The following is a 26098-nucleotide window of genomic DNA, read 5'->3' on the forward strand; positions in this document are numbered from 1 at the left end:
CTAATGCAGCCTGGAACCAGAAGGAAATTTGAGTTGTATCAGACATCCATCAACAGCTGTTTTCAGCTTCTCAGGTACAAAGGACCAAATGTAATACTTAATGTTTCTTAACTCATTGTACAAAAGGGTATTTTGTTACTCCAGTCTCTTTGGTTTGTGAGTAGAGAACATTATCTACCTAATACTGTGTTAATAAATGCAATTTTGAGAACCTCATTCCCAGTGTTTTCAGTAACACCAGTTCAATGGGTGTTAGTTTTTTTAATAAGAGAGCTTCAGCTTTTATTTATGAAGAAGTTTTTGTGTCAGTTACGAACAGTTTTCTTCCATGGTATTTTTAAACATTCAATAACTAGTTAAATTAGATTTATTCCATACCAAACACTTCCAGTCTGGGATCTTTCAGATACTGTTGCACAGATTCTACATATAATTTCTTGGTGACAGAAGATTTAAGTTAGGTTTGAGTAATTTCAGCAATTTTTTCTAGGTACCTTATCTTGATTAATATAAATTATACTACAGATTACACCCCTCCCCCCAGTAACAGCTCTTTATTTTGTCTATTTTGTTTGTTCTTGCAAAGTAATGTTGCTGATATTTTCAGGACTGAAAAAAAAGTAAACTTATCAGCCAGATCTCTCTAGTGTCTAATCTCAGGATGGTACTATGAGACTTGTCAATACATTGTAGACTTGTAATCTAACATTTTATTGCTCAGCTTCTTAAAACCAAAGCTGGTAGACTCAGCTCTTGTATGTCACCACAATGTTAAAAATACAAAGAATTCTTACTATAAAAGTACTTATTTGTCCTACTGTTACCCTCTCTTGCAAGAAACCTAACCATACAAAAACTGCACACATCTAATATGCCCCATTCATTGCCTACTTCTGAGGTTTGCATGTCAGGGGTATTTAGAATAATAAATCAAGGGGGTACATTTTGTCCATCATTTAATTACAGAATGTGAGAGTGCAGTCCCCTAGAAGGTAAGAGTAGGCACTTAGATTTGTTTTGTAAGCTTATTCTAGATGCAATATAAAAATAGATTATATTAATAGGAAAAATTTAGTGTTTAACAAATTGTTTTGTAAATAGGCTAACACAAAAGGTAAATCTTGTTACAAATAAACTAGACTAAAAATAACTTCATCTGAAATAAAGTAGATAGTGCATTTTTAACCTTCATTCAGATGCACATAATCATGCAAACTATGAAAATTGACTATGGTAGGAAATTTGAGGCCTGATATTTGTCAGAGGAGCTGGAAGCTCACACGAATTTTAGTGGAATGAAAGGCTGCTGGCCCTGTAAATGTAAGAAATGCCATTAACCCGTGATGCCTGACAGCTGTGCTCTCCTGCCCACCAGCAGCACTGGGCTCTGCAGAAACATTGCTCAGGATTGTCAGCTCCCCAGACACAGCTCTACCCCACACATTACAAATGCAAAATGCTTCGAAGGCACAGTCCTGCTGTGCTTCCACTGTAAATCCAGAGGGACTCCCCAAGACACAACTGCTCTCCAGCAGGAAAGGGCAGCTGGCCTCAGGTGTGTGCAGGTGACTGAAAACCAGAGATTCTTGCAACACGACTCTGCTTTTGCTACTCCCACACAGGCTGCAGGAAGTGACAGGAGCAGCTTTATGCTTCTGATTCCTCCCCTCCATGCATGGTTCCATCCTCTTCTGACATGTCATTCAGAAGCATGAACTTCCCATCATTTGTCAATGGCACAGACTTCATTAGCTGAGCTAATGCTTCTGGATCCTGAAGAAAAAGAAGAGAGGTCAGCAAGCTGCAGCAGCCTTTGAGGAACACACATTTCCCAGTACTTCTTGCCAAGCTTTTGCAACTTCCTTTTTTTTAACAAGCTTTAGAATAAAGATTTGAAACATAAATACCTTTTTGTTAAGTAAAGACAACCCTTGGCTATTTAAGGAAAAAAAATTTTGAGCCTTTATTTTGCTTTAATTACTGAAAAGCAAGGAGAAAAGTAAGTCTAAAGGATTTATTATATGCGATTAGTGGTTGTGACTAAAAGCTCATTCCCCAACTTGTTCTGAAATCTTAGCAGTAAAAATATACAGCAAATAATAATGTCACATCTAGATAGATAAAATGTATCTAAAAGGGACAGGGTAACTGCCATTCATTTTAAGTGGAAAAACACTGATTTTCATCCCTAGGTGAGGAAAGAATGCAAGTTTCTGAAAGTGAAACAGCAGTGTGTGTGATTTACACATCATCCCAAAGAGTTAGTTTGGTTTTTTGAAAACTTTACTCACAGCTTGCTTTCAGACATGAACAATTGGATTTGTATAATTTTGAATTTGGATTGGGGTGACACATTTTATCTGAAATCACATTACTGAGAAATCAAACAGAGTTTATTTTTGCTGTGTTAAATAATGTCTGCAAAACTGTCCTTAGGAGGAGTAGCAGTTCTTTTTTCTTATGCACACCAGAGGTACCCAGACAGTGCAGCAGAAAAGCAGAACATGATGTATCATACAAATGGGGGGAATGAAACAAACTTACCTTCTGTGCTTCAATCATTTCTTTTCCCAAGCTAATGGCATAACAGATCTACAAAGAAGAAGTAAGTGTTAAGTTCCGTTCAGTTCTGGTTTGGTTTTTTGTTCCTTAATTAAGGGTAAGTCACACAACTGTCAGTGCAGACTTAGTCTTAAAACCAGGCCTAAAAGCAGAGGTGAAATACAATTTCCTATGCTACCTACTGATAAAGAAAGCTAACTTGGGTTCAGCTTCAAAGCTCACAGAGGCTGGTAAATCTTAGTACTCAGCTTGGTTAGTTTTAGTCACCAGACTATTCCCACACTTGGGGGGGGTGCATGTAAGTGTTCATAAGGACAAAAGTTCTCCATCCCACTCCCTATTTCTGTTACAGAAGGCAGCAAACAGCCAGTGGTGTTAGCACATATGGCTGCCTTGTCTGTGAAAGCTTAACAGCTGTACATGTCTCAACACAGCTGACATTCCTTTTGTTACTGCTGCTGCTGGACAGCATTTTCCCATCTCTTAATGCTAGGATTACCATCCCATCCTTTTCTCCTTATACATGCTGCTGCATTATCTATTCATTTGGTCATTTACTAGCTTATGTCTAAAAAGACTTGCATGTTAACACAGGTTTTCTTGGCCAGAAATTGAGCTCTTATTTCTATAGCACTCTTTCCCAAGTGTGTAAGCCAAGAAGCCACAGACCAGTTTTCTAAATAAAGAATTTTATTAAATGTTACACAAACCTTTTCCCCTTCTGTGTTGCTCTCAAAAACATATGCACTCATGGATTCTTCTCCCAGAGTGTCACTGAGGTGGATCACAAAGCCAATCAGTCTCCTGTTCTCCTGATGGGCAGCAAATTGTGTCACAGTGGTGAGGTCAAACTGGAAAAGTAAAATAAATAAATAAATAGTTTTAACCAGCTCAAGTTAGCAGGTTGGCTCAAGTTCATGTGACTGAGTAGTCACTGCTGTGATACAAAAAGTTACTTACACTTGCTCGTGTAACTTGGGTTTGAGGATCTATTAACCTGCAATTACATGTAGGGAAAAAAAGTAAATTATTTTAGAGTGATTCCTGGTAATTTCAAGGGGCTTTGTAATAGAAAGGCAATAACTCAAGCAGTTTTACAGATGAGGAAGCATATGCAAAGAATCAGGTGCTTTAGCTGAAATTGGCAAGCCTCAAATCTAGGCCTTGACTCTCAGCTGCTAACAGGTACAGGTCAGAGCACTTTTCTGAGTCACTTGGAAAGGATCCTGAGTGCCTGGGCTAATGCAAAATGCAGAGGGACATAAACAGACTCCAGCTGAAGGGAATGTCTGATATCAGCATATTCTACAGTGACACTACTGTCAAAGGACATTGTTAGGAAAGAGAATCTTCCAATCCATTGTTTTGCATCTTTTTTTTTGTATCTTTGCTGGGTCTTACAGTCCCACTACATCCCTTAGATTTTGACAGGACATTCTTACAACTTAGTCTGGAGGATCATTTCTAGTTACCACAGAATAAGAAAAGAGACACTTCTTTCTAGATAAAGTGACTCTTGGGATCTTGCTTCTTCAAAGGGTGTGTGTTTTAGAAAAATAAAACCAGCAATACATAATTAGTCACAAATGGTATGAAGAGAACAGAATATTGGCAAGTTAAGGCTTTTGCAGTACCTCAAGTTCTTGCTGGTGACCATGAGGTGGGATTCAGTCATGCGGAAGATGTTGTGGATGGCCCGAGCAGCCAACACTTGTCTCATGGCTTCATAAATCACCTTGCTCGTCTTGTCGGACTGAACAGCCATGGACCCTAAAAACCGAACCACGAACATCTGCTGCAGCAGCAAATCTGCAAGAGAAAAGCCATGACTTCCTTCACTGTGCTACTTCAATTTTCAGTAGCTCAAAGTATCAATGGAATTATTTTATTCACTTTGGAAATTCAAAAGTAAGCCTGTGGTTGGTGACCGTTATGACTGGTGGCTTTCTGCCATGAGTCACACAGTGCCCTGACCCAGTTTCAAACTGTGTGAACAGGGAGGAGGTGGGGAAAAGTTACTGTAGTTGCCTGGAAGCTTTAAAAGTGTGACTGGTCCTTTATGCTTCCTTTGATTAGCTAGTAAAATTCCATTGCCTATTTTGCTAGCGGATGCACATAAACATAAATCTGGGACCGTGCACAAGCCTTGGCTTCCATAAAGCTTTGTACATTCTTCACTTCCTTCTGACCTTCCATGCAGCTGGGCCCACTGAGGTTTTCACCAAATCCTTCTTTGCTTCTTGACTGTCACATAAGATTTAATGTCAACTAAGCAGACATTATGCAGCAAAGCCATCACTTGACCAGGTTTCCTTTATGGCCAGTGTTGAGCAAGGGAAAGCAGGGTGAATGTTCAGAGCACCTGGTACTGCTTTGGTTCTGAGAGCAGTTTTCTGACAGGGGTGTGGGCTCCAGGCACAGGGGAAGAGGAGAACAGCCAGGACCCAGCCCTACATGTGCTGGTACAGGAAGGTCACTTTGCTATGGATGTTACTTCTGCTCCATGGTGTCAGCTGCTTTTCTTAAGAGACATGGGGTAGCTAAAATCAAGACTAATTTTATCTGGAAGAAAGAAGCACTGACCTTCCTCCTCATCTTTGATGCTGTCTTCAGATTCCCCAAATGGATTTGCACGCCTGTGAAAGAACTGAAACTTTAATTTACAGATTCTGGTTATCACTACAAACAAGTGCTGCAATACTTCATCTCACTGTTAATTCACACTGTTACAGTGATGGATCACTGTCTCTGGTCATACCTGCCACCTCTGTTTTGGTCCAGAAATTCCATGGCAGGCAGTACAATATCAAATTGAATTGGTGTTCCAGGAGCAATGAGTTGTGTAGAATCTTGAAAGCCAGCCAATTCACTGGGAATTATTTTGTCATTTTCCATATTCTTTACAGTCTGGCTAAAGTGCAAATGTAAAAAAAATTATGTTTCTATTTATCAGTGACACCGTCCCTTTGTCCTGGAAGGGAGACAGGATTATTCAAAAATCCAAAGCAGGACTGAACCCCTTACATGCAGACATGTAAGGTATTTATTTACCTGTTACTGAGGACTCTAATAAAATCTTTTTTTAAACTGAATATTATTTAGAACAAAAGTAAACATGGTATATTAAACCTGAATGCAGATCAACTCTGAGTGCAGGCTGACTTTCAGCAATAGGTGGCCATCTGTCTCCCTGCCCTGTCCATATTCACAGCTGCATTACCAGCAGACGCCTGGACTTGTGCCTACACTTCTCAAGGACAATCCCAACATCATCTTAACACCCCTCAGCCCCAGGATCAACACAACTGCACACGCTCCCTGCTCCATGCAAGGGAGAACATTACCTGGGATTCTGAACTTCGTGTTTTTTTCCCAAGCTGATAATGGGGGTCACTGCTTGCAGAGCTGTCTGATTTAATTTGATTGCAGCTGCCTATGAAAACAAGACAGAATAGCTCTTAGACATGTAGTTTACCATACCATGTGAAGAACAATAGGAGAGCAAGTTGAAGGAATGGACTGAAAGATGGAAACAAGCTCCCACCTCTGGATCGTCAGAGAGATAGATCTGTCTGGAGATGTTGTTGATGGCACATATCCACTGGAAGGGAAGAATGAAATTGAAGTCTTCAAGCTCACTTGTATGCAAGAATAATAAGATTAAGAAAATGTTTTTACCTCCTCATATTCTTTCTTGCTTTCTGCTTGAAGGGTTATACCCCTAAAATATAAACACAGTGTGTAAGTGCTAACAGTGGACACCAGGACTGTTTAACTCCAATGCTTACAGTAATATCACCAAGCTTTACATCCATTAACCACCAAAGGAACAAGAATCATGAATAAGCTGTAGCTCAAAGATACCACATGTGCCATTCAGGCACTTGTGGGGGAGGATTGGAAGGAATATGCTTTTAATTTGGAAACACCCTTCTGGAAATCCAGAAAAGCTTACTACTATACCAAGCAAGTTTTACAGGAAAGAGCAACTGAAGGGGTGGGTGTGACTGGCTGTCCTCAGACAAAACCTGTCTCATACACTTTGCCTGTAGGAGTAGTGATCTGAAAGCAGTATCTTCTGTCTTCACAGTCCACAGCCATAACAGAGCAGTTGTCCAGGTCCTGAATCAATCCTCCAGCTACTGCTCCCCTTGGCTGACACATCAAGTTGCCACCTTGAGTGAAGAAATAGAGTCTTTCCCAAGTTGTAGTCACCAGACCTGTTTTACTGATGAGAAGGTGCAATGATAAAGACTTATTATTGTTTAGAAGTAACTCCAAACAGGTATGAAACTGCAAACATATTATGATGCTAATCAGAACTATGTTCACCCTGGCATTTTTTTAAATCATGTGTCTCTGTTCAGATGAAAAAGCAGCACCTGTTTGTAGCAGAAACTAATCCTTAATGAAAGCTGAAAAATTAAATTAATTCTAAACATCCAAGTTAAAAATCCTATCTTCTAGTTAAGGAATAAAAGAGTATCGAGTAAGTGACATGAAATACTATGAGCAATTTCAGCACAAAGATTCATAATATAAAAAAGTATCTATTGCAGTAGTATCTCAGAGTCCATCTCTTGCTTAGCTATAGAATCCTATTATAGTGTAATTCAGCTTTTGGAATACTATGAGAAATTAACAGATGTACACTCACAAACAAAAAAATGACTAGACAAAATTATAAACTGATATTTAATCAATCACATAAATAAGGTTATTATATGCCACCAATATACCTAACTCCTGTGGAAGTTTATGAAAAATTTTAAATTTAAACCTGCAGAGGTAATTCTACATATGATACACATTCAAAGTTACAAACTTGCATTGTCCATAAAGCTTTTATTTATGTAAAAGAGGTAATTTATGGAAACCTGTATTAACCAGAAAATATAGCTGTTTTTGTAAACACTGTGTCTTCTTTAAGATCTAGGAACAAACTGAACCCAGCCTCATCAGCTTCTAATTTTTAGCCAGTTGAATGCAGGAAATTATTCCTGTAGGTAAATTCAATCAGAAGCAAAATTCTGTTTTCAGATAAATAATCTCAAATGCCTCTAGTTTGGTTAAAGCTTCAAAAGCACATTTCCAAAGATGACAGACGTACTTGGAGGATAAAATGTAGAGCTACCAAACTGATTTAGGACCCTCAAACATTAATACCTGAGAAGTCTTTAGACCCTTCCCCCCAAAAATGTACCCACTAAGCAAGCCAGCAGATAACAACAATCTTCTTACTTTCTAAGATTAAGGTAGCCAGCCTTCTGGATGAGATTTCTATTGATGGCAGGTGAAGTTACATCAGAATCCGGGGTGTAAACAGATTCATTAACTGCAATTAAATCCTGCTGGGATATTCTCATTTTTTCAGCTTCAGCATCCAGCTCTCCCTGTATGCTGGAAAAAAAAACCCACCACCACAAAAAGAAACCCAAAGCAATCATTAGCCATTTATACCAGGATACAGGTAACATCTGTAAGCCAAAATGAACAAAAATACCATCTGAGTTTACCTTGGAGGGTAGTGCAAAGATGAAATTTATTTTTTGAACAGACTAAAAAGACTGGAAATACTGTTTTGTAATACTGAAATGAGCACATGAGAAACGTTGAGACGTGTTGAGAAAGAAAAGTTAAGTTTATTTTTTGAGGGACAGTTTCTAAAACTAGCGCTTCTATGAATTTTCACTGAACACATACAGATATTGCCCTAGTATAGAGGCGTAGTTCAAAGTGGGCTATACTAGAGGATCTCTTGGATTTCAAAGAACTTTGTCTAATCCCTCCGAGTCTGTAACACACAGGAATTCCTGTCTTGACACCACCTATTAACTGGTCATGGATTTTAATTAGCTTTAATTTTTTGTTTATAATACTGTATTCTGCTTTGTGTGATTCAGAAAACATCAGATCTGAATTAAATTGACCATACTTTGCAAGCTAATGCCTTTCCACTCCATCACTGAATGTCAGAAAAAGAATTATTTAAATTCCATTTTTACATACAATGGAACTATGCTGTCTGTTTTTACCTCAGTGTTGTTTCAATGAATCTTTTGATTTGTCATTTTTGTTACACCACAAAATGCTTTTGACAAAACCTTGCTGGCACCTTCATGGTTTCTGAGACTATATTTCTCTTCCTAAGATGTGCTTCTCCCATCTCCAAGGCAGAAGGAAAAGGTCTGACCATTCTCAAGTTATACGCACTTGTGGCAATGAAGCCCAGTGGTTACTGAGAATGTGTTAGTGTAGATATCTCCTGTGTTTTTACACCATTAGCAATATTCACTGCAAAAATGAAAATGTTTTTAAATACCACTGAAATTCTGTAGCTGCACAATGGGTCACATCAGCTTGTTGCTCCAAAAGAACAAAAAATCTGACAAGTGGAAAGCTTTTAGCTTGACTAGAAGCAGATATGAGTCACTGAGGCCTTGTGATCTGCAGCACTAAGGAAGGAGAGGAGTGGGCAGCATAGTCTCCAGTGGCTGTGCAAACTGAAGTCACAAAACCCTGTCCTCTGTCAGTAATTCTGTGCTGCACAGTGCCATTCAGAATTTAACAGACTTCTCTTTTCGTTTTTCCAAGGACACCACACACCTTCACTAGTTACATTTGAGTTGTACTTTCAAGCTTTACTGTGTGACAGACTTTAAACACAAAAAAACCAGACTCAGCAAAATAACAGAGCAGCCTATTTTTGTTTCCATTTACTACTGTACACTGTCCAGAACTCAAATCCATCTGACTGTGGAAAACAAGGGCTTATTCTGTGGTGAGGATCCAATGGCAGGATCCTCCCAGTGCCTGTAAGAGACAAGTAAGATGCCTCAGACTTACTAAACAATAGACACTATTTCAATGGAATTTAAAATCTGTCCTCCAGTCTCTACAACTGCTGTATAGACTGTGTAGAGGGATTTATTTCACAAGTGAGCGTGCAAAGATATATAAGTAAGTATACAAGTACAGAAAGTAAAGAATCATTTAGTGAAATAATCTACTGTACAGAACACTTGTTTGTAGCATGGTTCTGAAATTAACAAGTATGCATTATTTAAAGTGTCGCCAGCGTGAGAATAACTAATGATTTGGTCACAGCTTGATATGAAAGGAATGAAGCATTAAAGTCAAGGACTCACTTGGGACTATATTATCTTTATGGTCCATTCCAACCCCTTAACATTTTATGATTCTATGAATAATTATGATTACATTTCAAGTGTAAAGTTTACATTTACAGGGACTTAATTATAAAGAAACTCTTCACTACAAGTAGAAGATGTGGAGGGGACATGTAAGAAAAAAATCACAAAATTAGGAGCACAAAAGCAGGACTTAGCCAAAGCAGGTTGAACTCAATGGAGTAATACAGCCTACACTGAATGCAATGAATATGTTCCCTAGGGTGAGTAGTTTTGTTTGCCTTGTGTAACTATACCACCAAACACTTTAGGCCCTAAATCCTTATTTGAGAGGTTAATGGGTTATTGTTGCTATATTATTACAGAAGACCCAGTAAATATAAATATCTGTAATTCAGAAAGCACCTTAAGTCTATTATATTAATCCTGTTAACCCATTTCTAGCCCAAATTCCATGCTTTTCTGTTTATGAAGAGATACAGGGATGGAAGAGAGCACATGAACACTTTACAGTATATAGTTTCTGACTACACTGTAAAAATACTCTTTTCAGTGTACACAGACAGCATTTTCTTTTCCATGTACAAACATTTTCTTTCTACCTGTTGCTTCAACAAAATATGCCCAACAATGCAATATAAGCATGGAAGGAATCTAATTAGAAAGAAAAAGAGGCACTCTCTGGTATGTGCTGAAGGTTAGAGAGCTACTGCTGGATCCAACTCCAATGGAATACAAAAGCAAACAAAAGCAGCAGATTACCTCTGAACCATGTCTGAAACAGATGACAAAAAGCTGTCCATTCTTTTGGAAAACATCTCTGCTCCTTTCTTAAAGAAGTTGATCTGAAAAATACCAAGAAAAAGGGCACTGAAGGTTCTCTTGGCTTTGGCAGATAAACAGCAGATTGTGGGAGTGTTAACAGTGCTCCCATTATGACTGGTACTTTTGGTGGGCGATCAAACACATGGGCGAAGCAGCTGCGCTGCTTTTCTTGCTACTTCCCACTTTTGCAACTCTCCACCCTTTCACCACAGATAAACTGCTGGCTGCTGACGGGGATGTTTCCAAAGAACTTCCTAAAAGACTCAAATAAGGGAACAGGTAGCTTTCCCCACACTAGCACAGGGCAAGGCTGGGGCTCGTGGTGTAAGGAAATGCTGTGTGCAGCGCCACCCTGTCAAAGGGAATGGGACACAAATAATTAATTAGATTTAGCAGTCCAACCTGAACTACCAACTTCACCATGAAAGTTTTCAAAGTGCTGTAGCAAAGTCAGTCAGGAAAGTGTAGCTGTGCTTGCAGAAGTCTCCAGGGCAACTGGTTGTATCAACTACAGTTTCACCATGGGTTTTGTTCTACTGAAGGAGCTAAAAAAAAGCTACTAGGGCCAAAGTGCACATTTTGTGACAGAAGATTAGTTCTCTTAGCTGGCACACAATAGAAGCAAAACACTTGGTGTAGACTTGACCTTGTATTACCTGCTGCAGGACACAGTCATCATTAGAACCTACTGGAAACTGAATGAAACATGGATACAGCTAGCATGTGTGTGCAATTAATTAGGGTAAACACAAAAATCAGTGATCTACTCTAGGAAGAGATGTAAAAGCAAATTCTTGGATGTTAAGCAATTTATTAGCTATTTCATCCACTTCTACCTGTGATTTCATTTCCTTTCTCTAACCTTGGGACCTAGGACTCCCAAGATTCAGATTTCTGCAACCACGTTATAGACCACAGCCTCCCTTTACAAAGGAGAGAAAGAATGCCTTCCTAAAGAATGATTCACCTATTCTATTTCTGAAGCCTGCTTCAGGAGGAAACAGTTCGAAATTCCACTGATGATAAATGTTGCTGCCAGTTTTCAGTCACACAAACCCTCTATTAGCCACTGCTTCTTCTGAGAGTTCCATATGACCTACTCATTTGTTGGAAATGTGAAACTGGAAACATATGTTTGAGTAATTAATTAAGAAAATAGATATTTGTGCTGAAAGGCAGTTCACAATATTTAAGCATCAACATCAACTGGCTTCTGGTTATTCAGTCATTCCCATGATAACCTGAGACTTTCCTGTATAAAGCACTGGCAAAACGCAGTTTTGCCAGATGAACAGGGAAAGAAAGTTCAGTTTGGCTTCCAGTAAAGGAAACCAATGCACTTCTTACACTTAGGATAATTACAGCAGAGAATCAGTGCGAACTCCTGTGGTGGTGAAAGTGACTGAATCCTCATTTACTACCTATTTTAAATGAGGTATATGGGCTGCAAAAGACAGGATGATGTAGATGATGATGAATCACACTACAATCTCAAACAGAGCACCACATCAATTTTTCCTCTTTTCATAGCCCAATTCTCATTTTCCAAACACTTTCTTTCATCAAAATCAAAGATCCTTAAAATGGGTAATAGTGAGAATCAAGTGCTGTGATAATACTGGGTTTGTTGATCCTCCTGATATCCTGGAGAGTCAGACTATCAGACTTGAGAAATACTCTATCAAACTGCTGTTAAAATAAAAATTAGAAAAAGGATTATCCAGCCTTATGCTCAATCCTCTCTACTGTTCTGTCCTTCCAGCTCTCCAGAGCATGCTCTGTTCCTCATAGTGCACACTCCTCATCAGTATGCTGAACATTATGTGCCAGGAAGGGAACTGCTACATTAGGAGAGTTTGTGCAGACTGATTAAACAGAGGAAGTAAATGCTACTGCACTGATAGCTCAGCTGTGAAAAAACTGACCCTAGGCTGATTTTGCATAGAAGTGTATTGGATTCTCTTTTCATTAGTGTCTTCCCTAAATATACAAACATTCCACTATCTGCAACAAACAAAATCTGTTGTTAGAATCTAGGCAAGCTGAATGCAAATTGTTTCCCCCTCACCCTCATTGTAATTTGTCGATTCTCAAAATAAATCCAGAACTAAAATGTTTTACTTTTCCCTGGAACATGTCTAAGTGATACAGACACTTTACTGTGAATACCTGTCCTCGTGTATATCCTAGCATAGGTTCCATCATTGCCACTCTCTTCTTGTACTGCAGAGCATTCAGGGCACAGTAATATTGCAAGGATGAAAGGTGCTGCTTTCTTCTTGCATTTGCCACTTCTTTTGCCACTTCTGCCTTAAGCTGAACAAAAAATTATAAAGGAGTTGACAGAGTGTTACTGTGTATGTGGATATAATTACTGATCATCTTCAAGTTATATTTAAATCACTCTCATTACAGAACTTCTCCAGGTTAAAATGAAGGATGAGAAACAAAGAAAGCAAACTGAAAACCCAAAGCAAATACTTCAAGCCCTTCTCTGTCACGATACTTAAGCATTTGGGGAGCCCCTGTGACTATAAACTACGTAACTACCACCACTAAAAATCTGGATCAGATCTCTGTGCAAGAAATTTATTTGCAGCTGAGATCACAACACAGGTCTGCAAGTGCAGAATTCAGAGGTGAATAATTCACAGTATGCTATATCACATTGTGTTCTGTAAGGCATTTCCTTTCAGGGACCATCCTGTAGAATGGATTTGCTCCCAGGACACAGCCAGCCATACACTTTTTGACGAAGGGATGTATTTTAGAATAGAAGTCCAGTGGGCAAAGAAGGAGGAATGTAGAGCAATCCCACCGTGAGAGTTACGTGCATTAAGTGGAATGACAGTCCATACAGAGTAATTTAACAGGAAGGTACATGCGAAGAAATGGAATGCTTTAGGTACAGCAGACACAAGGCTTCATGGCAGTTCACAATGAATTATCCTCAGTGATACTGCATCACCACCTCAGCTGTACAACAGTAGGCCTATACAAAGCTATTTGTAGTCACTTGGAGAGCCTCTATCTGAAAAGCTCCCGTGGATCTGAAGGGCTCTAGTAGAGCACAACATTTGATCACTTGCCTAACTTAGAGAAAGCAGGTGTAACCGGCTGAGTTGATGTTTAAAAGCTTTGTGTTTGCTTGGAAATGAAATCACAAATATTCTTGAGCTACTGTGAATTTAAGCAATGAACTCTCCAAAGTCCACAGTGAACAATGATGCAGAGAGAATGGCTGATGAAAGCATTCTATTTTCCCTCCCACATTTGTTACCTTTTCATTTTCTTTCCTTTTCGGTAACCTGCTATACTTTGCCATGGACACGTCATGTTCTGCAGACAAGGAATATTATTTGTTTTTTAGAAATGTGATGCATATGTGCACACGTTAAACATGTCTTCTTTGCTCTAACAGCTGCATATGAATAGAAACAAAACAGGGACACATACCATTGCTAGCAAGGCCAAAGAGATCCTTCAGTGTGCTTACTTCTGGAAAAGAGAAATCAAATATTCAAAGTAAAACCAGCTGTTAAGATTTTGTTCAACTGAGGCCATTTATGGTGTATTTACTGCCCAAGTCACTCCAGCCCTTCCACAGCAGAGAAGTATACATTGTGCATGTCTTGAAAATGCTAAAGCAGATCAGCTGGTAGAGAAATGAATAGGCAGATAGCTAATTAAGGATGGAGTGTGTTTATTTTATTGAGCAAGTTGTCACTCTGATAAAGACACCTAATCTGCCAGTGTCATTTCTCCAAAGAAGCACCATTTCAGTATGTTTACCCTGACAGAAGGCCCACCACTATCATACAAGATCAGCAGTTCTGAAAAACCTGACAGTGCTTATGTGATACCAAGAAATTTAAGACCCAGGGACGTATGAACTAAAGTCTTTTTCCTGTACGTGAATTTTCCTCAGTGTAGAACATTTTTTGCTAAGCTGCTCTGTGAAAAGAAATCCGTATCTAACGCACCTGACTGCTGGCCATTACAAACACTAGCCATGAGATTCTGATACAGGTAGGGAGAAGACAGACTAAACGGGCAACTTAACTTCACAAGTATCAGGCACAGACTACTCTTAGTGTCCACACCAACATATGCTGTAACTGGCAAAGCTCTCTCAAAAAGTTACAAAGAAAGCACATTTACAAGAACGGACATTATGCAACTGTGAAAATATCAAGGGGAAACTGTAGGATGTCATCACGGTCTCTGATTATTTTTAACACCCTACTCATTAATCAGTTTCACTCCAGCTTTTTTTTCTCCAGAATGCTTCATTATGACTCAGATGCAGAAAGACAGAAGATTTTTCCACTTCTAACTAACTTGTATCTCTTTAGAGGTATCTACAATATTCAGTGTATGGATGTAACAGGATTGAAATTAAAAACAGTAACACAGTTATCCTTCCTTGCTTCCTTGTTTAATCCCTCTATGGAATTCTGATGTGGCCAGGTCTCTACTAAGAATGCTGTTCTACAGACTGAATCAGAAAAAGTGATGGATAGAATAATTAAAAAAAATTACATCCAGGGAAGTTGAAGAAACTTCCATTCTTTGTCATGCAGCAGCTGAAGCTTTGGTTGCAGGCTTCATATGCTTTTTCATCTCTTTTATAATGAACATGAGGGAAGAATCCATAAATATGAAAAAAGAATTACTATCTCTGTGGCCGCATGAAAGAGGTGAGGAAGTGTTTATAGCATCAACATCTTACCATCCAAATTCTGCTTTATATTTGACAGTACCTGATAAACAATGTATTCATTAACATAGACACCTGGATGTCTTCACAATTTCCAATCAGATATTATAAGCAACTTAAACCAGTCATTATTTTGCTGTAGTCATTTTATCTCACATCAAAATGATGTCTACAAGAGGGAGGTAAGTGGGACTGTGACAAGTGAAATGAGGGAAGGAGAGGAGAGAGAAAAGGAAAGGGAAAAGAGGAGGGGGAAGGGGAGGGGAGAGGACCTAGAATCAGGTAACTTGGAAGTACCCTTGCATGGCAAGGATTTTAACAGGTCTGGTTTCTTAAAAAGGAGGGAATATACTGTTCTATGAATTTTAAACAACATTTTTGCTTGTGCTTATTGAACAGCCCCAAACTTCTGAAGTGGAATAAATATTGTTTATAAGCCTAATCCACTGCTAAATTTCCCTTCTGGCAACTGTTACAACATCAATGACTTCAGTGAAATTACACAACAAAGAACAAAGCTTTATTTTTAAACTTGCACCATATGGTGCATAAAATGCTACATGGTGAACTTGTTTTGTCTGAGTAAAAGCATGCACCTGTCAATGAAATTCTGTAGCAGAAAAAAACGCAAAAACTTTTCTGTGAATCATCAAAGAAAAAATTAATACATGGCATTATGTCTCAGTTTATGATGAAATAAACAAGAAGGAAAATATAAGGAAAATTGAAACTTAGAGTAAAATTTACCTGTGAGATCCTTTTCTCGAAACTGTATTATTGGGAGAACCATTGTATCTGCAAGCTGTTTTGCCAGTTCAGAATGAAGAATATTGAGCTGAAACAGAGAATTGTTCTAAGACACAATGTAAATAAAAAACCCAAACCACAGAGAACATCAAAACACACCAGCCATTTCTGACCAGCAGATATAATGTACTTCAGTGCTTAAAATACACTTCTCAAGGTATCTGAGACAGATGGGGATGTCTCCTTAAATGCTTCATTCCTGCCTGGTATTTGCCAAGGATCAAATAACTTTTCAGTTCCCACATAATGGATTAAGGCAATTCACTTGACCATTAATTCTAATGCTTAATCCAACAGGATTTAAACCGTAATTATCCTTTATTAACCTGTTTTGTTAAGTCTCAATGCCATGGAGTTACACAGTCCCACCACCACAACTACAGTGTCTTCCCATGAAGCATTAACCAGAAAAAAAATCAAAAGAGGAGGCAACCACAATGAAAGGTCCCATTCAAATACTTTACTTTCAATAGCAGTTTCCCATTCCTGGTTTTGTAAATGCTTCTAAAGTTCAGCACACAGCTGTTTTAAGTGTGACACAGTGTGACACCACTTAGGATGGCAGGCAAGAAGGCAGGCAAGGCTCTCATGTCAACACTGGCGTGCTAAGAATATGAGATTGGGTGCAGGTAGGACAGCTATCAATCACACTGCTGGAGCACCAGGAGAGTGCCACACATTGAGGTGACATCCCGCCTGTTTGCTCAGTGTCCTGGATACTTCCAGGCAGCCTCATGCAGGTAGAGATGAACTCAGGATTTCCCACAAGACAATGCAATTCAATGCTAATAGAACACACAACTAAAACAGGCACAAGGGGAAGCTAACACACAGAAAAGGAGGCCAAGGAATGGAACAAGTTCTCATGAGGGAAAATGTGACTGACAGAACTGAGCAGAGCCTTTCAGCTTTCTGCCCCAAAATGGCACCATTCTCTTGTACCTGGGAAGGAGAAAGTTCTTGTTTTGATCTACCTGGAATTCTACATAAGCAACTACAAGACTTGTGATAACAAATGCTCCTTTCTAGTACCCCAAGTAAACATATGCAGCAAGAAAAGTCTAAAAAAAAAGGTAAACTTTTGGGATTCCTCTCACTACATACTTAGAGTTATGCACGGGCTCTAAAATTTTTTAGTTACTTTTTGTCCCACAACCCCTTTCTCCTCTCCCAAACAGCAGACCCCAGTACAGCCTTTTGCCTTTTTAATGACAGTTGGAAGTAGACCAACAAAAACAGACTTTTCTGATGGCATGGCATTGCTCACAGCAGAGAGTGATGTGACAAATGAAACCTAAGCAAGAAGGACCTAGATACCAAGGCTATATTGAAATGTTACATGGGCAGGTCTGACAAAAGCATTTACAAACACTCCCAGTACTTAGCAGAAACCTCCAGGGCAGGGGGGGTATTCACTGCAGACAGCTTCACTGTCTTCACCACACAGTACTGCAGCCTTCTGAGACATCTCTGAACTCTGCATGATCTCACAGCAACTAAACTGCAACTTTACCAATTCACAGCTGCCCTGCATCCATACCTGGCAAGTTCTGGTTCAAACTGCAGTGTTTAAAGCTTAGAAATATAAGCGTCATTTTAATATGGAATTAAATAAAAGATTACCCCAGCCTAGATGACACATCCTGGTTTAGTCTCTTTTTAAGTTCCCTTAGGAAATTCAGCTTTACTCGAAGGACAGAATATCAGATGAAGTCACAGAAACAGCTCTAACCATTATGGAAGGGTGATATCAAACTTCTTTATCCAGAATTAAACTACTCTAAAACCCAGGCACAATCTAGCCTTCAGTGGGAAGGCTCTGAGTTAAAAGGAGAGACTCAGAGAAAAACCACTAATATTCTGTATTGTAAAAAGAGATATTAGCAATTCCAATTACCTCATCCACAACTTTTGAAAAATAATGGAGGGTGGATATCACTTCTTCATCTCCTTTACCTAAGGCAAAATGCTGGAAAGAGAAACACACATTTGGTCCATAAATCAATAAAGATGAATATAAAATACAACATATTTTACTACAAAACTAATGAATATTTCTACAAAATGCAACAAATTATAAAAATAAATGTAAAAACAGAAACTTATTATTATGAGCCCAGCTCGTCTTGTGCTAAATGAATGGATTTTGGACAACACCTAATTCTTATTATACTCATTTTAAAGTCATAGAACTGGAACAAACTGATTTGTATCTTCATAAATTTATTAACTCAGATTTTGTACCTTTTTGTTGTTTTTTTGTTTGTTTGTTTTTTATTTGCTTGGCTGGTTCTTTTATTTTTTTAAGATTCTGAGAAATAACCAACTCCCTTAAACATCCTGGGGAAATTCACAACTGCCTTCACAAAAAAACAAGTAAAGCAAATGCCTTGAGCACTTCCAGAAAACACACTGTTTACAGACTTCTTCACAAGTGTTGAGGCAGAAAAGAAATCAAAGTCATATGCTGAACATACCTGCTTTTCATAGGCAAGGAGCTGCTTTGAAAGCTGTTGTGTTGCAAGACACATTTCATTCTACAAACAAAAATGACATGTTAATAGAAATAACGAAAGATCCCTAGCGCTGCTGTTACCACTACTTTGTTACCAGTTTCTTAACTGAATCTGAAACTACTTACACAAACATTCAGCTGTGTGCAAACAGCTAGTCCCAAAATATCTGCACAGATGTTCTGCTTTCAGTTAGGACAGAGTTAATTTCTTCTCAGCAGCTGTTAAAGTGCTGTGTTTTGGATTCAGAGTAAGAACAGTGCTGATAACACACTGATGTTTTGGATTTTTGTTAAGTTGTGTTTATCCTAAGTAAAGGATTTTTTTTTTCCTTGACTCGTGCTTGGCCAGTGAGAGGGCAGTAAAAAGAAGCTGGGAGGGAGCACAGCTGGGACAGATGATCCAAAAGGACCAAATGGGTATTCCACACCACAGAACATCATGCCCAGTAAATAAATAGGGACAAGTACCCTAAAGGGAGGCCAGTCTGGGTTCAGGAAGGGAGTTCTGGCATCAGTTAGTGGGGGGTGAACAATTGCAATATGCATAACTTTTTTTTTCCCTTTTTATTACCATTATGATTATTTAACATTATTATTATATTTTACTTTATTTTCAATTATTAAACTTCTTTTATCTCAAAACACAAGTTTTACTTTGATTCTCCTCCCCATTCCACAGGGGTGAGAGGGACAGAAATTGGGCTGTCAGAATTTCCAGCTGGTCTTAAACCATGACAACAGAGAAGCAGTAAGAGGCACATACTTCAGATCTACAGCTTAACTACTTTGGATAGAGCTAAGATTTGGGGGTTTGGTTTTAGGGTTGGGTTTCCCCCCAGCACAAGAAAATAACAAAACTAGAACAACCTCAAACACATAGGCTGCCATACCAGCATAAGAATATTTCATACTGGTTAATCATCTTTCCCCAAAATCTACATCAATAAAGTAAACCAGTAGATGTGCCTCCATAATGCATTCATGCTCAGGGAATGTACCAATGTAATTACACTTTAAGTGGCTACAGGAGCACAAACAAGCACATCTCTCTTCTCCTGAAAGTACACATGCACTTAAGATGTGCTTATACCAGATAAGATTTGTAGGGAAAGTGTATAATTTTACTTTGACAGCTGGAAAAACCAGATAAGCACTTGGATATGTCAATCTTTAATCAATGTATTCCTAACACTAGAATATCAACTGCTCTGTCCCTGATTTGTTAAAAAGAACTTACAAGAATAAAAGAAAAAAGGGAAGGGGCTAACTGACCTCTGTCTTAACCCCTTTCAGATCCTTCTCGTACTCAGAAATGAAGAAAACTAGTAACTTTAAATTTAATTTTAAACCTTAACAAACTATTCCTGTCTCCAAATATATAGAGAGAGTTTGTAAAACTGAACCCTTTATACTAGGATTGATACATAAAACCACTAAAACTAGGACACAGCTTGTGTGCTCTCTTGTTGTCCCTTGTCATCCTGAGCAAGCAGAGCTCAGCACAGCAAACTACCTGGGCCAGAGACCCTGAAACACTCCTTGCTTTGGCCTGCAGCCACCTGTGACATACTGCATTGCAGCCTGGTGCTTCCACACCACCTCGGCATGCCAGGAACAGGGGCTCATATGGGCAGCAGGGCCCAACATTCAATCAGTGTTAAAGTGTGCCCAAGCGCTCAGGGGAGAAATAAAAAAAGCCAAACCAAATCAGCCACAGCCTAGGTACCAGCAACCGCATGTGAGCACATGACAGGAAAAGCTGAATGAGGCAATTTTGACCATCTTAAAACACTATGGTGATAACACTCACAGGCAGGAAGAGATGGCGCAGCAGAGGCTTTCCGAGGTACCAACAGGAGTTCAGAGCTGAGATCATGTGGGGCCATGCTTGGATCATGCACACCTCATGACTATTCTCACTTCACAGTGACTGATTAGTCTTATTTCCTGTCTCAGCCCAATTAGTAATAAGCACCATACTTTCACACTACAATAATGCTAATGATTCCTGTACGATTTGCAGGTTGGTTATGTGGATTATGTCGTTTTTTTCTTTACACGAACACTTGGTATTTAAGCATTTTCCAAGGCAGAGGATGGAAAACGATATTGTGCCTTACAATGAAAAAAACAAACCCTGTTAAAGGCTCAGGCATGGGTAAGAATGAGCCTTAATTATCTGTCCCCAAGCAGTAAGAACACCAGAGAGACTTTGCCACCTTCAAAGTGGGAGCTAGCAAGCAATGAGTTTATGACAGGGAGGACAGGACTCCCTGCAAGTGTACAGAAGACATTAAAAGGGTTTGTTTGTATGTATGTGGGAGAAAATTAAGATTACAAAAAGCAGAGGTTCTCAGACCTAGCATCTTTTTCATAAACACAACCTAAAGGACAGTCTTCTTGCAGTTCTTATCCAGCTCTAAGTCCTCACACAGTGACTTGATGCCACCTGTTAAGTTGTACAGCTGGATCAGGGTAAGAAAAATCTTTTGAAATAAATCAAGAAACACATCTCTTTCCCCCATTTGTTTCAATTTACTTATTCCTGCAAAGTCTTGCAGTTTTGTGATCTGCTCTGAATCTGGAAAATACATGTCTCTGGTTTAAATCTGCTAACACTAAGAGAAGCTTCAGAATAATGGGCAGATAAAAACAAACAAACAAAATCCACAACCCCCAAAAACCCTGGTCAAAGACATCCTGTTCTTTTGTGTCCACCATCCACAAAGCTTCTACCAGTTTGGTTTTCAGATTCAATCCTCAATTTCCTCACTTATTTTTCAAAGGGCATCACTACTCATCTGTGTGGGGCAGTTTGAAGACGGGCAGTGTAAAGAGGTGTGTGGAATAAACATCTTCCAGGGATCACGGACTCCTTAGGAGTGGTCTCCAGAATATGACAGGATAATGGGACAATACATAGACCCAAATATCTCAAAGGGGTGTAAATTAACAACATCTTACCAAGTACACAATCAGGTGACAACAGTTAATTACAGACCCCAAGTAGACATTCACAGCCTACAACTCCAGATACAGAACAAATTGAGAGGTGTGCCTGACACAAAAATTACTTTGGGATTTTAGGCTTATCTGAGGACAATAGTTCCGTGTATTACTCTCAACACACTGCTGCCAGTGGGTCACATTACTCATTTATTGGCTCAGTTCTTTGTGTCAGAACACCACAAACTTGTTACTCAATCCCTACCCACGTGGAAAAATTAATCCTGGGTCCTTCATCTTCCCTCTTAACACCTGCCAGACCTAGTTCCCATCAGAGGTACAAAATCATTCATTGTATCATTTGGGAAAAAAACCCAAACAAAAAATCAAAACAAAACAGACACACATCCCAAAACTGTAAACAAATCAAGTTAACCTAGCAAGTTGAAACACAGTCCACTGCACAAGCAACAGGAAGCAGGCAAAGTGCTCTGCTAACCTAGTAGTAATACTGCATTACTAAGCACACTAATCTGGGAAAGTTTGGTTTAATCCTCCTCCCACTTCTTCTTAATCAGCCTTTTCCCCTCCCCTTGTCCTGCTGCCATTCAGATGCAAGACTTATAAGTTATTTGCATTGCTTCAGTTGACAGATCCACTAAATCCAGGCAAATAATTTTAACAGGTTTTAATCTATTTCCAAGGCATTTTCCCATGGATACAGCAACATTGATTTCCTTTGTCCTGAAGTGACTGCAATTCAATACACCACAGCAAAAGAAAAACTACAATACATTCCTGACTCCACATCTCTTTTACATTATCCTGACATTTCAGAATTCATCAATTCTGGAGTGGGAGAGCTATCAATGAGATGATCTATCAAGCAAAAGCTCAATAAAATCCTGAAAAGAAATTGAAGTCTTCTAAATGAAGGCTAACTTAACCAGTACTGGGCCTTGCAAATACATTCATTTGCACTAGATAGTTTTACTTAACAGGGAAGTCATCTCTGCAGCATTAATGTAAAAAAAGTGTACAAGAAGGAAAAAAACCCCAATATATAAATAAGTATAATGAAATCAGTAGTGATTACAGATGTGCTGACTTTTTTCCCCCCTTTTCTTTAACCCTGTCTTGATAGCCCTAGGAATAGATTTCTGTAGGTCTAGTTCAGATGGATAAGGTAATGGAAGTGGTGTCTTGAATCTAGCATTAATCTATCAGAAATGAAAAACAGCAAATTTAAAAAATATTGTTTACTTTTCAAGTTACTTCAACACCTGACCCAGCCTTCAAATATGTCAGAAAAAAAAAAAGTCCAGCTTATTTTCTGAGCTAGTGCACAGAGTAAAGACATGTGGTTGATTCCACCTTCCTCATTATCATTTTTATTCACTAAGTTGTTCATATAATCAGGAGAGACCGATTTTTCTCTAACCTCCATGCCATTTACAATTTCCCAGTGAGGCAATCCATCCATTTTTAGGATCTCTGTATTTCTCCAAAATAAACTCTGAAGACTAATCTGCTGAAATCCAAAGGTATTTCTGTAGACAGTTGTCTAACAGACTACAGATTTGAGGGCACGTAAAGGATTAAGGCGAGCTATAAATTAACTTCTAAAGACACAGATATTCCAGCATGCCCAGTTCCAACCCCAATATAACAAAGCTTTCTGCAAAACAACTTTCCTACTTCTGCTACAGTTGGCATTTTTAAAACTACAAATAAATACCACCCAGAGCTGCCAAAGGCTGCTTCATATAAACAAACAAGACACTGGTAAAGGCATTTATCCATGCACTCTGTACGTGAAGAATGACACATAAAAAATTTTGGCTTACATCTGGGAAAACTTAATGCCTCATCAAAGAGAAAAAAGATCCAAGTATGTGGTTGAAGTGGAGGACCCAGGAGGTAGTTGCAGCCTGTCCACCCCTTCAGAACTCAGCAACACATCTACCTTCAAAATCAGGCACAGAACAGAAAGAACTGGGTCTTGATACAACAGTTTTATGCAGCTCCCATTTACGTATGTTTATCTTCCTACAAAACAGAATTATCCAGCAATCTAGTAAATGGCACAGTCCTACAGACTTAGGTTTGCATATTAAATGGCTTGGAAACATGAACCCAGGGTTGCAGAAGCTAAGCCTCACCAGGGTGCTCAGGCTGCACAGCACTTTACAAGATCAGGCTAACATATGGCTTGCCCTGGTGCTGATTCACAGCACAGCATTCCATCCTTGCAAATGGGAACAGTTCAGCACAGGATCATCCAATAGCTCCATGGAATAGAAGCCACCAGTCAAAGCTCTGCTGAAAAACACCAAAAGCAGCTACAATAGGATGGTTAGCTCAGTACAGAAAGAACTTCTTCTGTCAAAAGAATTACTATAAGCAGAGTATCCATACATTTATGCTACCCCAGATCTCCAGGTCTGCCTTAGCACAATGTTAACCTGCTTCCAGGCACAGTGACAACACTGAATTTATAGGCAGAGCTAAACAGAATTCCCATGCCTTTGTAAATACGTTATTTCTCATGTGGTAATCTGCTTATCTCTGTCAGCAACATATGGTGAATATGCTTCAGGAAGGTAAGAGGTATGATGCAAACTTACAAGTATGGAATAATAATACACACAGTATCTCACAGAAGTCAGTGAAAACAATTGCAATTTATTGCAAATGTTTGTCCCATTCTAACACTCCATCGAAACTTCTCTATGTTGAACTAAAAGTTTATAAAATGCTAACTTAATTTTTGTTCCATCAAAATGTTTTAGGAAAAAAGGTCTTATAATTTGAAAAGGCAACACCGTTGTTCCCTTAGACATGAAAAGAAAACAATTATAAGAAAAAGTGTATCAGTGCTTACTTGCTAATTAAACAAGAACTCTCAGCACTTGGAGTTAGCTATGCAACATAATAAATATCATAGTTCATGCATAGCCTGAAGAGCCTGATGCCCAGTTACTGACTTACAGCCTACTGAAGGCCATACACAGGAAAATCAAACAAGCAGCACTCTTGAACAATGCAGACATGAGGAATCATGAATTTGCAGACAGAAGTAACACTTATGAATCACTACCTAAAATAGCTTGACAGATTCGAGCTGTCCTGACGCCCATGTAATGTGGTACCTATAAACCAAGACTACTCCATAACTGTCAAAAGTTTCCCTAAGAGTCTGGATGTAAAAAGGCAGACACAAAGAGCCACAGAGGTTGTTGCTGCTTTGCCTGTGTGCCTCTAGAATCACATGACAACTGCTCACAGAGACAGATGCTGAACGAGATCATGCTTCACAATTCCCATGCTGTTCCCTCTCCAGATATATTGATAAAGGCAATATATGTTTCTTTTACTCCTCTTCTGACATCACTGCCCCTGTATCTAGACATGTTTGTCAGGACTCATGAGATGAAATCTCTTTACAATGACAAAATACCACATCTTACTCTCCCCTCTCATCTGCTCAACTGTTTAGCCCTTCTAATAGTCAGTAGAGATACAAGAGTTCTCTAAGTTTCCTAAAGGCATTTTCCTTCAAGTGAAGATTCTCAGCTCTTGGGAGCATGATGGAGAACGAGAAATGATAGTAAAGCTCTGAAAACAATCTACTGTGACACTGGCCAGGAAGGTAAACTGGCCACACTTTGCTCACAAACCAATACAAGAACCTCAGCACTGTAAATTAAGCAAATTACATTTTCTAACAGTCCTTGCTTGCTGCTGCATTGTTATTGCTCAGGTAAGAAAACATCCAGACTGACAAACAGAACATTCACAGAAATCAGCAGTAAGCCACATGCAACATAAGGACTTGAATGCAAGAAGGAAGCACCACAGGAATAACCTCTGTAAGGAAGATTTTCTATATAAGACCACTACTGTGGTAACTATTTCAGGGTACTACAGCACAGCTGGGAGATCTACAATAGGAAGTATAATATGTACTCACATGGGTATGGTTTATTTGAGGAATATAAAAATGCTTCATTATGCTTTACTGTATTTAATCACACTGGTTTGCCAGATGAACCAAAACTCATTCTTCCAGTGCTACTTTCGGATTCTGTCAATTCTCCTTCATCAGGACATTAGGGCAACCTCACTCCTCAAGCGCCACTTTCGGTGACTTCTCCTTAATCAGGGCATCACACACTGCATCTGCCTTGTTCCAACTGCATGGAACAGCCTCTTTTTCACTAAAGAGCTCCATGTGCAGAAGAGTCACCATGTGATCCCATGTGGTGTGGGTGCCCAGGGAGGTGAGAGCACTGTCCTCATCCTGCAGGCAAACCAGAGGCTTGTAAAGCACCAAGGGCCTTGCAGCCAAGGCAATCTGCTACCCTTGCATCACCCATTTGCAGCCCAGGCAGCAGAGCCACTGCTGCACAGGATGCTGCACATCCCCTCATACACTCTTTTTGAAGTCCTGCTCAAATACATGTAAATCTGAAAAAATGTTTAAAAGGGTTCCTATTTTCCTAAATGTTTTTAAAAAATATGGACAGGTATTTCTTTTTTACACTCCTTTCAAATGCACTGATTCAAGTG

The 26098-nt window shown here is 39.1% G+C and overlaps 1 protein-coding gene across 1 annotated transcript in view; it reads right to left on the reverse strand.

Moving 5' to 3' along the window:
* Positions 1–252: 252 nt before the first annotated feature.
* Positions 253–26098, reverse strand: part of APPL2 (adaptor protein, phosphotyrosine interacting with PH domain and leucine zipper 2) — a 33234-nt gene continuing 7388 nt past the window's right edge. Inside the window, exons 3-21 of the mRNA XM_083860511.1 lie at positions 18543–18602; positions 17963–18034; positions 16006–16093; positions 13995–14036; positions 13819–13877; positions 12708–12854; positions 10476–10558; positions 7804–7962; positions 6602–6790; positions 6241–6283; positions 6107–6163; positions 5907–5995; positions 5321–5473; positions 5146–5198; positions 4197–4371; positions 3523–3559; positions 3273–3413; positions 2545–2592; positions 253–1773 (exon numbers count right to left, since the gene is read on the reverse strand). Of these exons, the coding sequence (XP_083716637.1) occupies positions 1648–1773; positions 2545–2592; positions 3273–3413; positions 3523–3559; positions 4197–4371; positions 5146–5198; positions 5321–5473; positions 5907–5995; positions 6107–6163; positions 6241–6283; positions 6602–6790; positions 7804–7962; positions 10476–10558; positions 12708–12854; positions 13819–13877; positions 13995–14036; positions 16006–16093; positions 17963–18034; positions 18543–18602 (1821 nt within the window). The 3' untranslated portion in view covers positions 253–1647. The remainder of the gene's footprint in view (positions 1774–2544; positions 2593–3272; positions 3414–3522; positions 3560–4196; positions 4372–5145; positions 5199–5320; positions 5474–5906; positions 5996–6106; positions 6164–6240; positions 6284–6601; positions 6791–7803; positions 7963–10475; positions 10559–12707; positions 12855–13818; positions 13878–13994; positions 14037–16005; positions 16094–17962; positions 18035–18542; positions 18603–26098) is intronic.

The sequence above is a fragment of the Zosterops lateralis genome (assembly GCF_965231275.1).
Source record: "Zosterops lateralis genome assembly, chromosome: 4".
NCBI classification, from domain to species: domain Eukaryota; kingdom Metazoa; phylum Chordata; class Aves; order Passeriformes; family Zosteropidae; genus Zosterops; species Zosterops lateralis.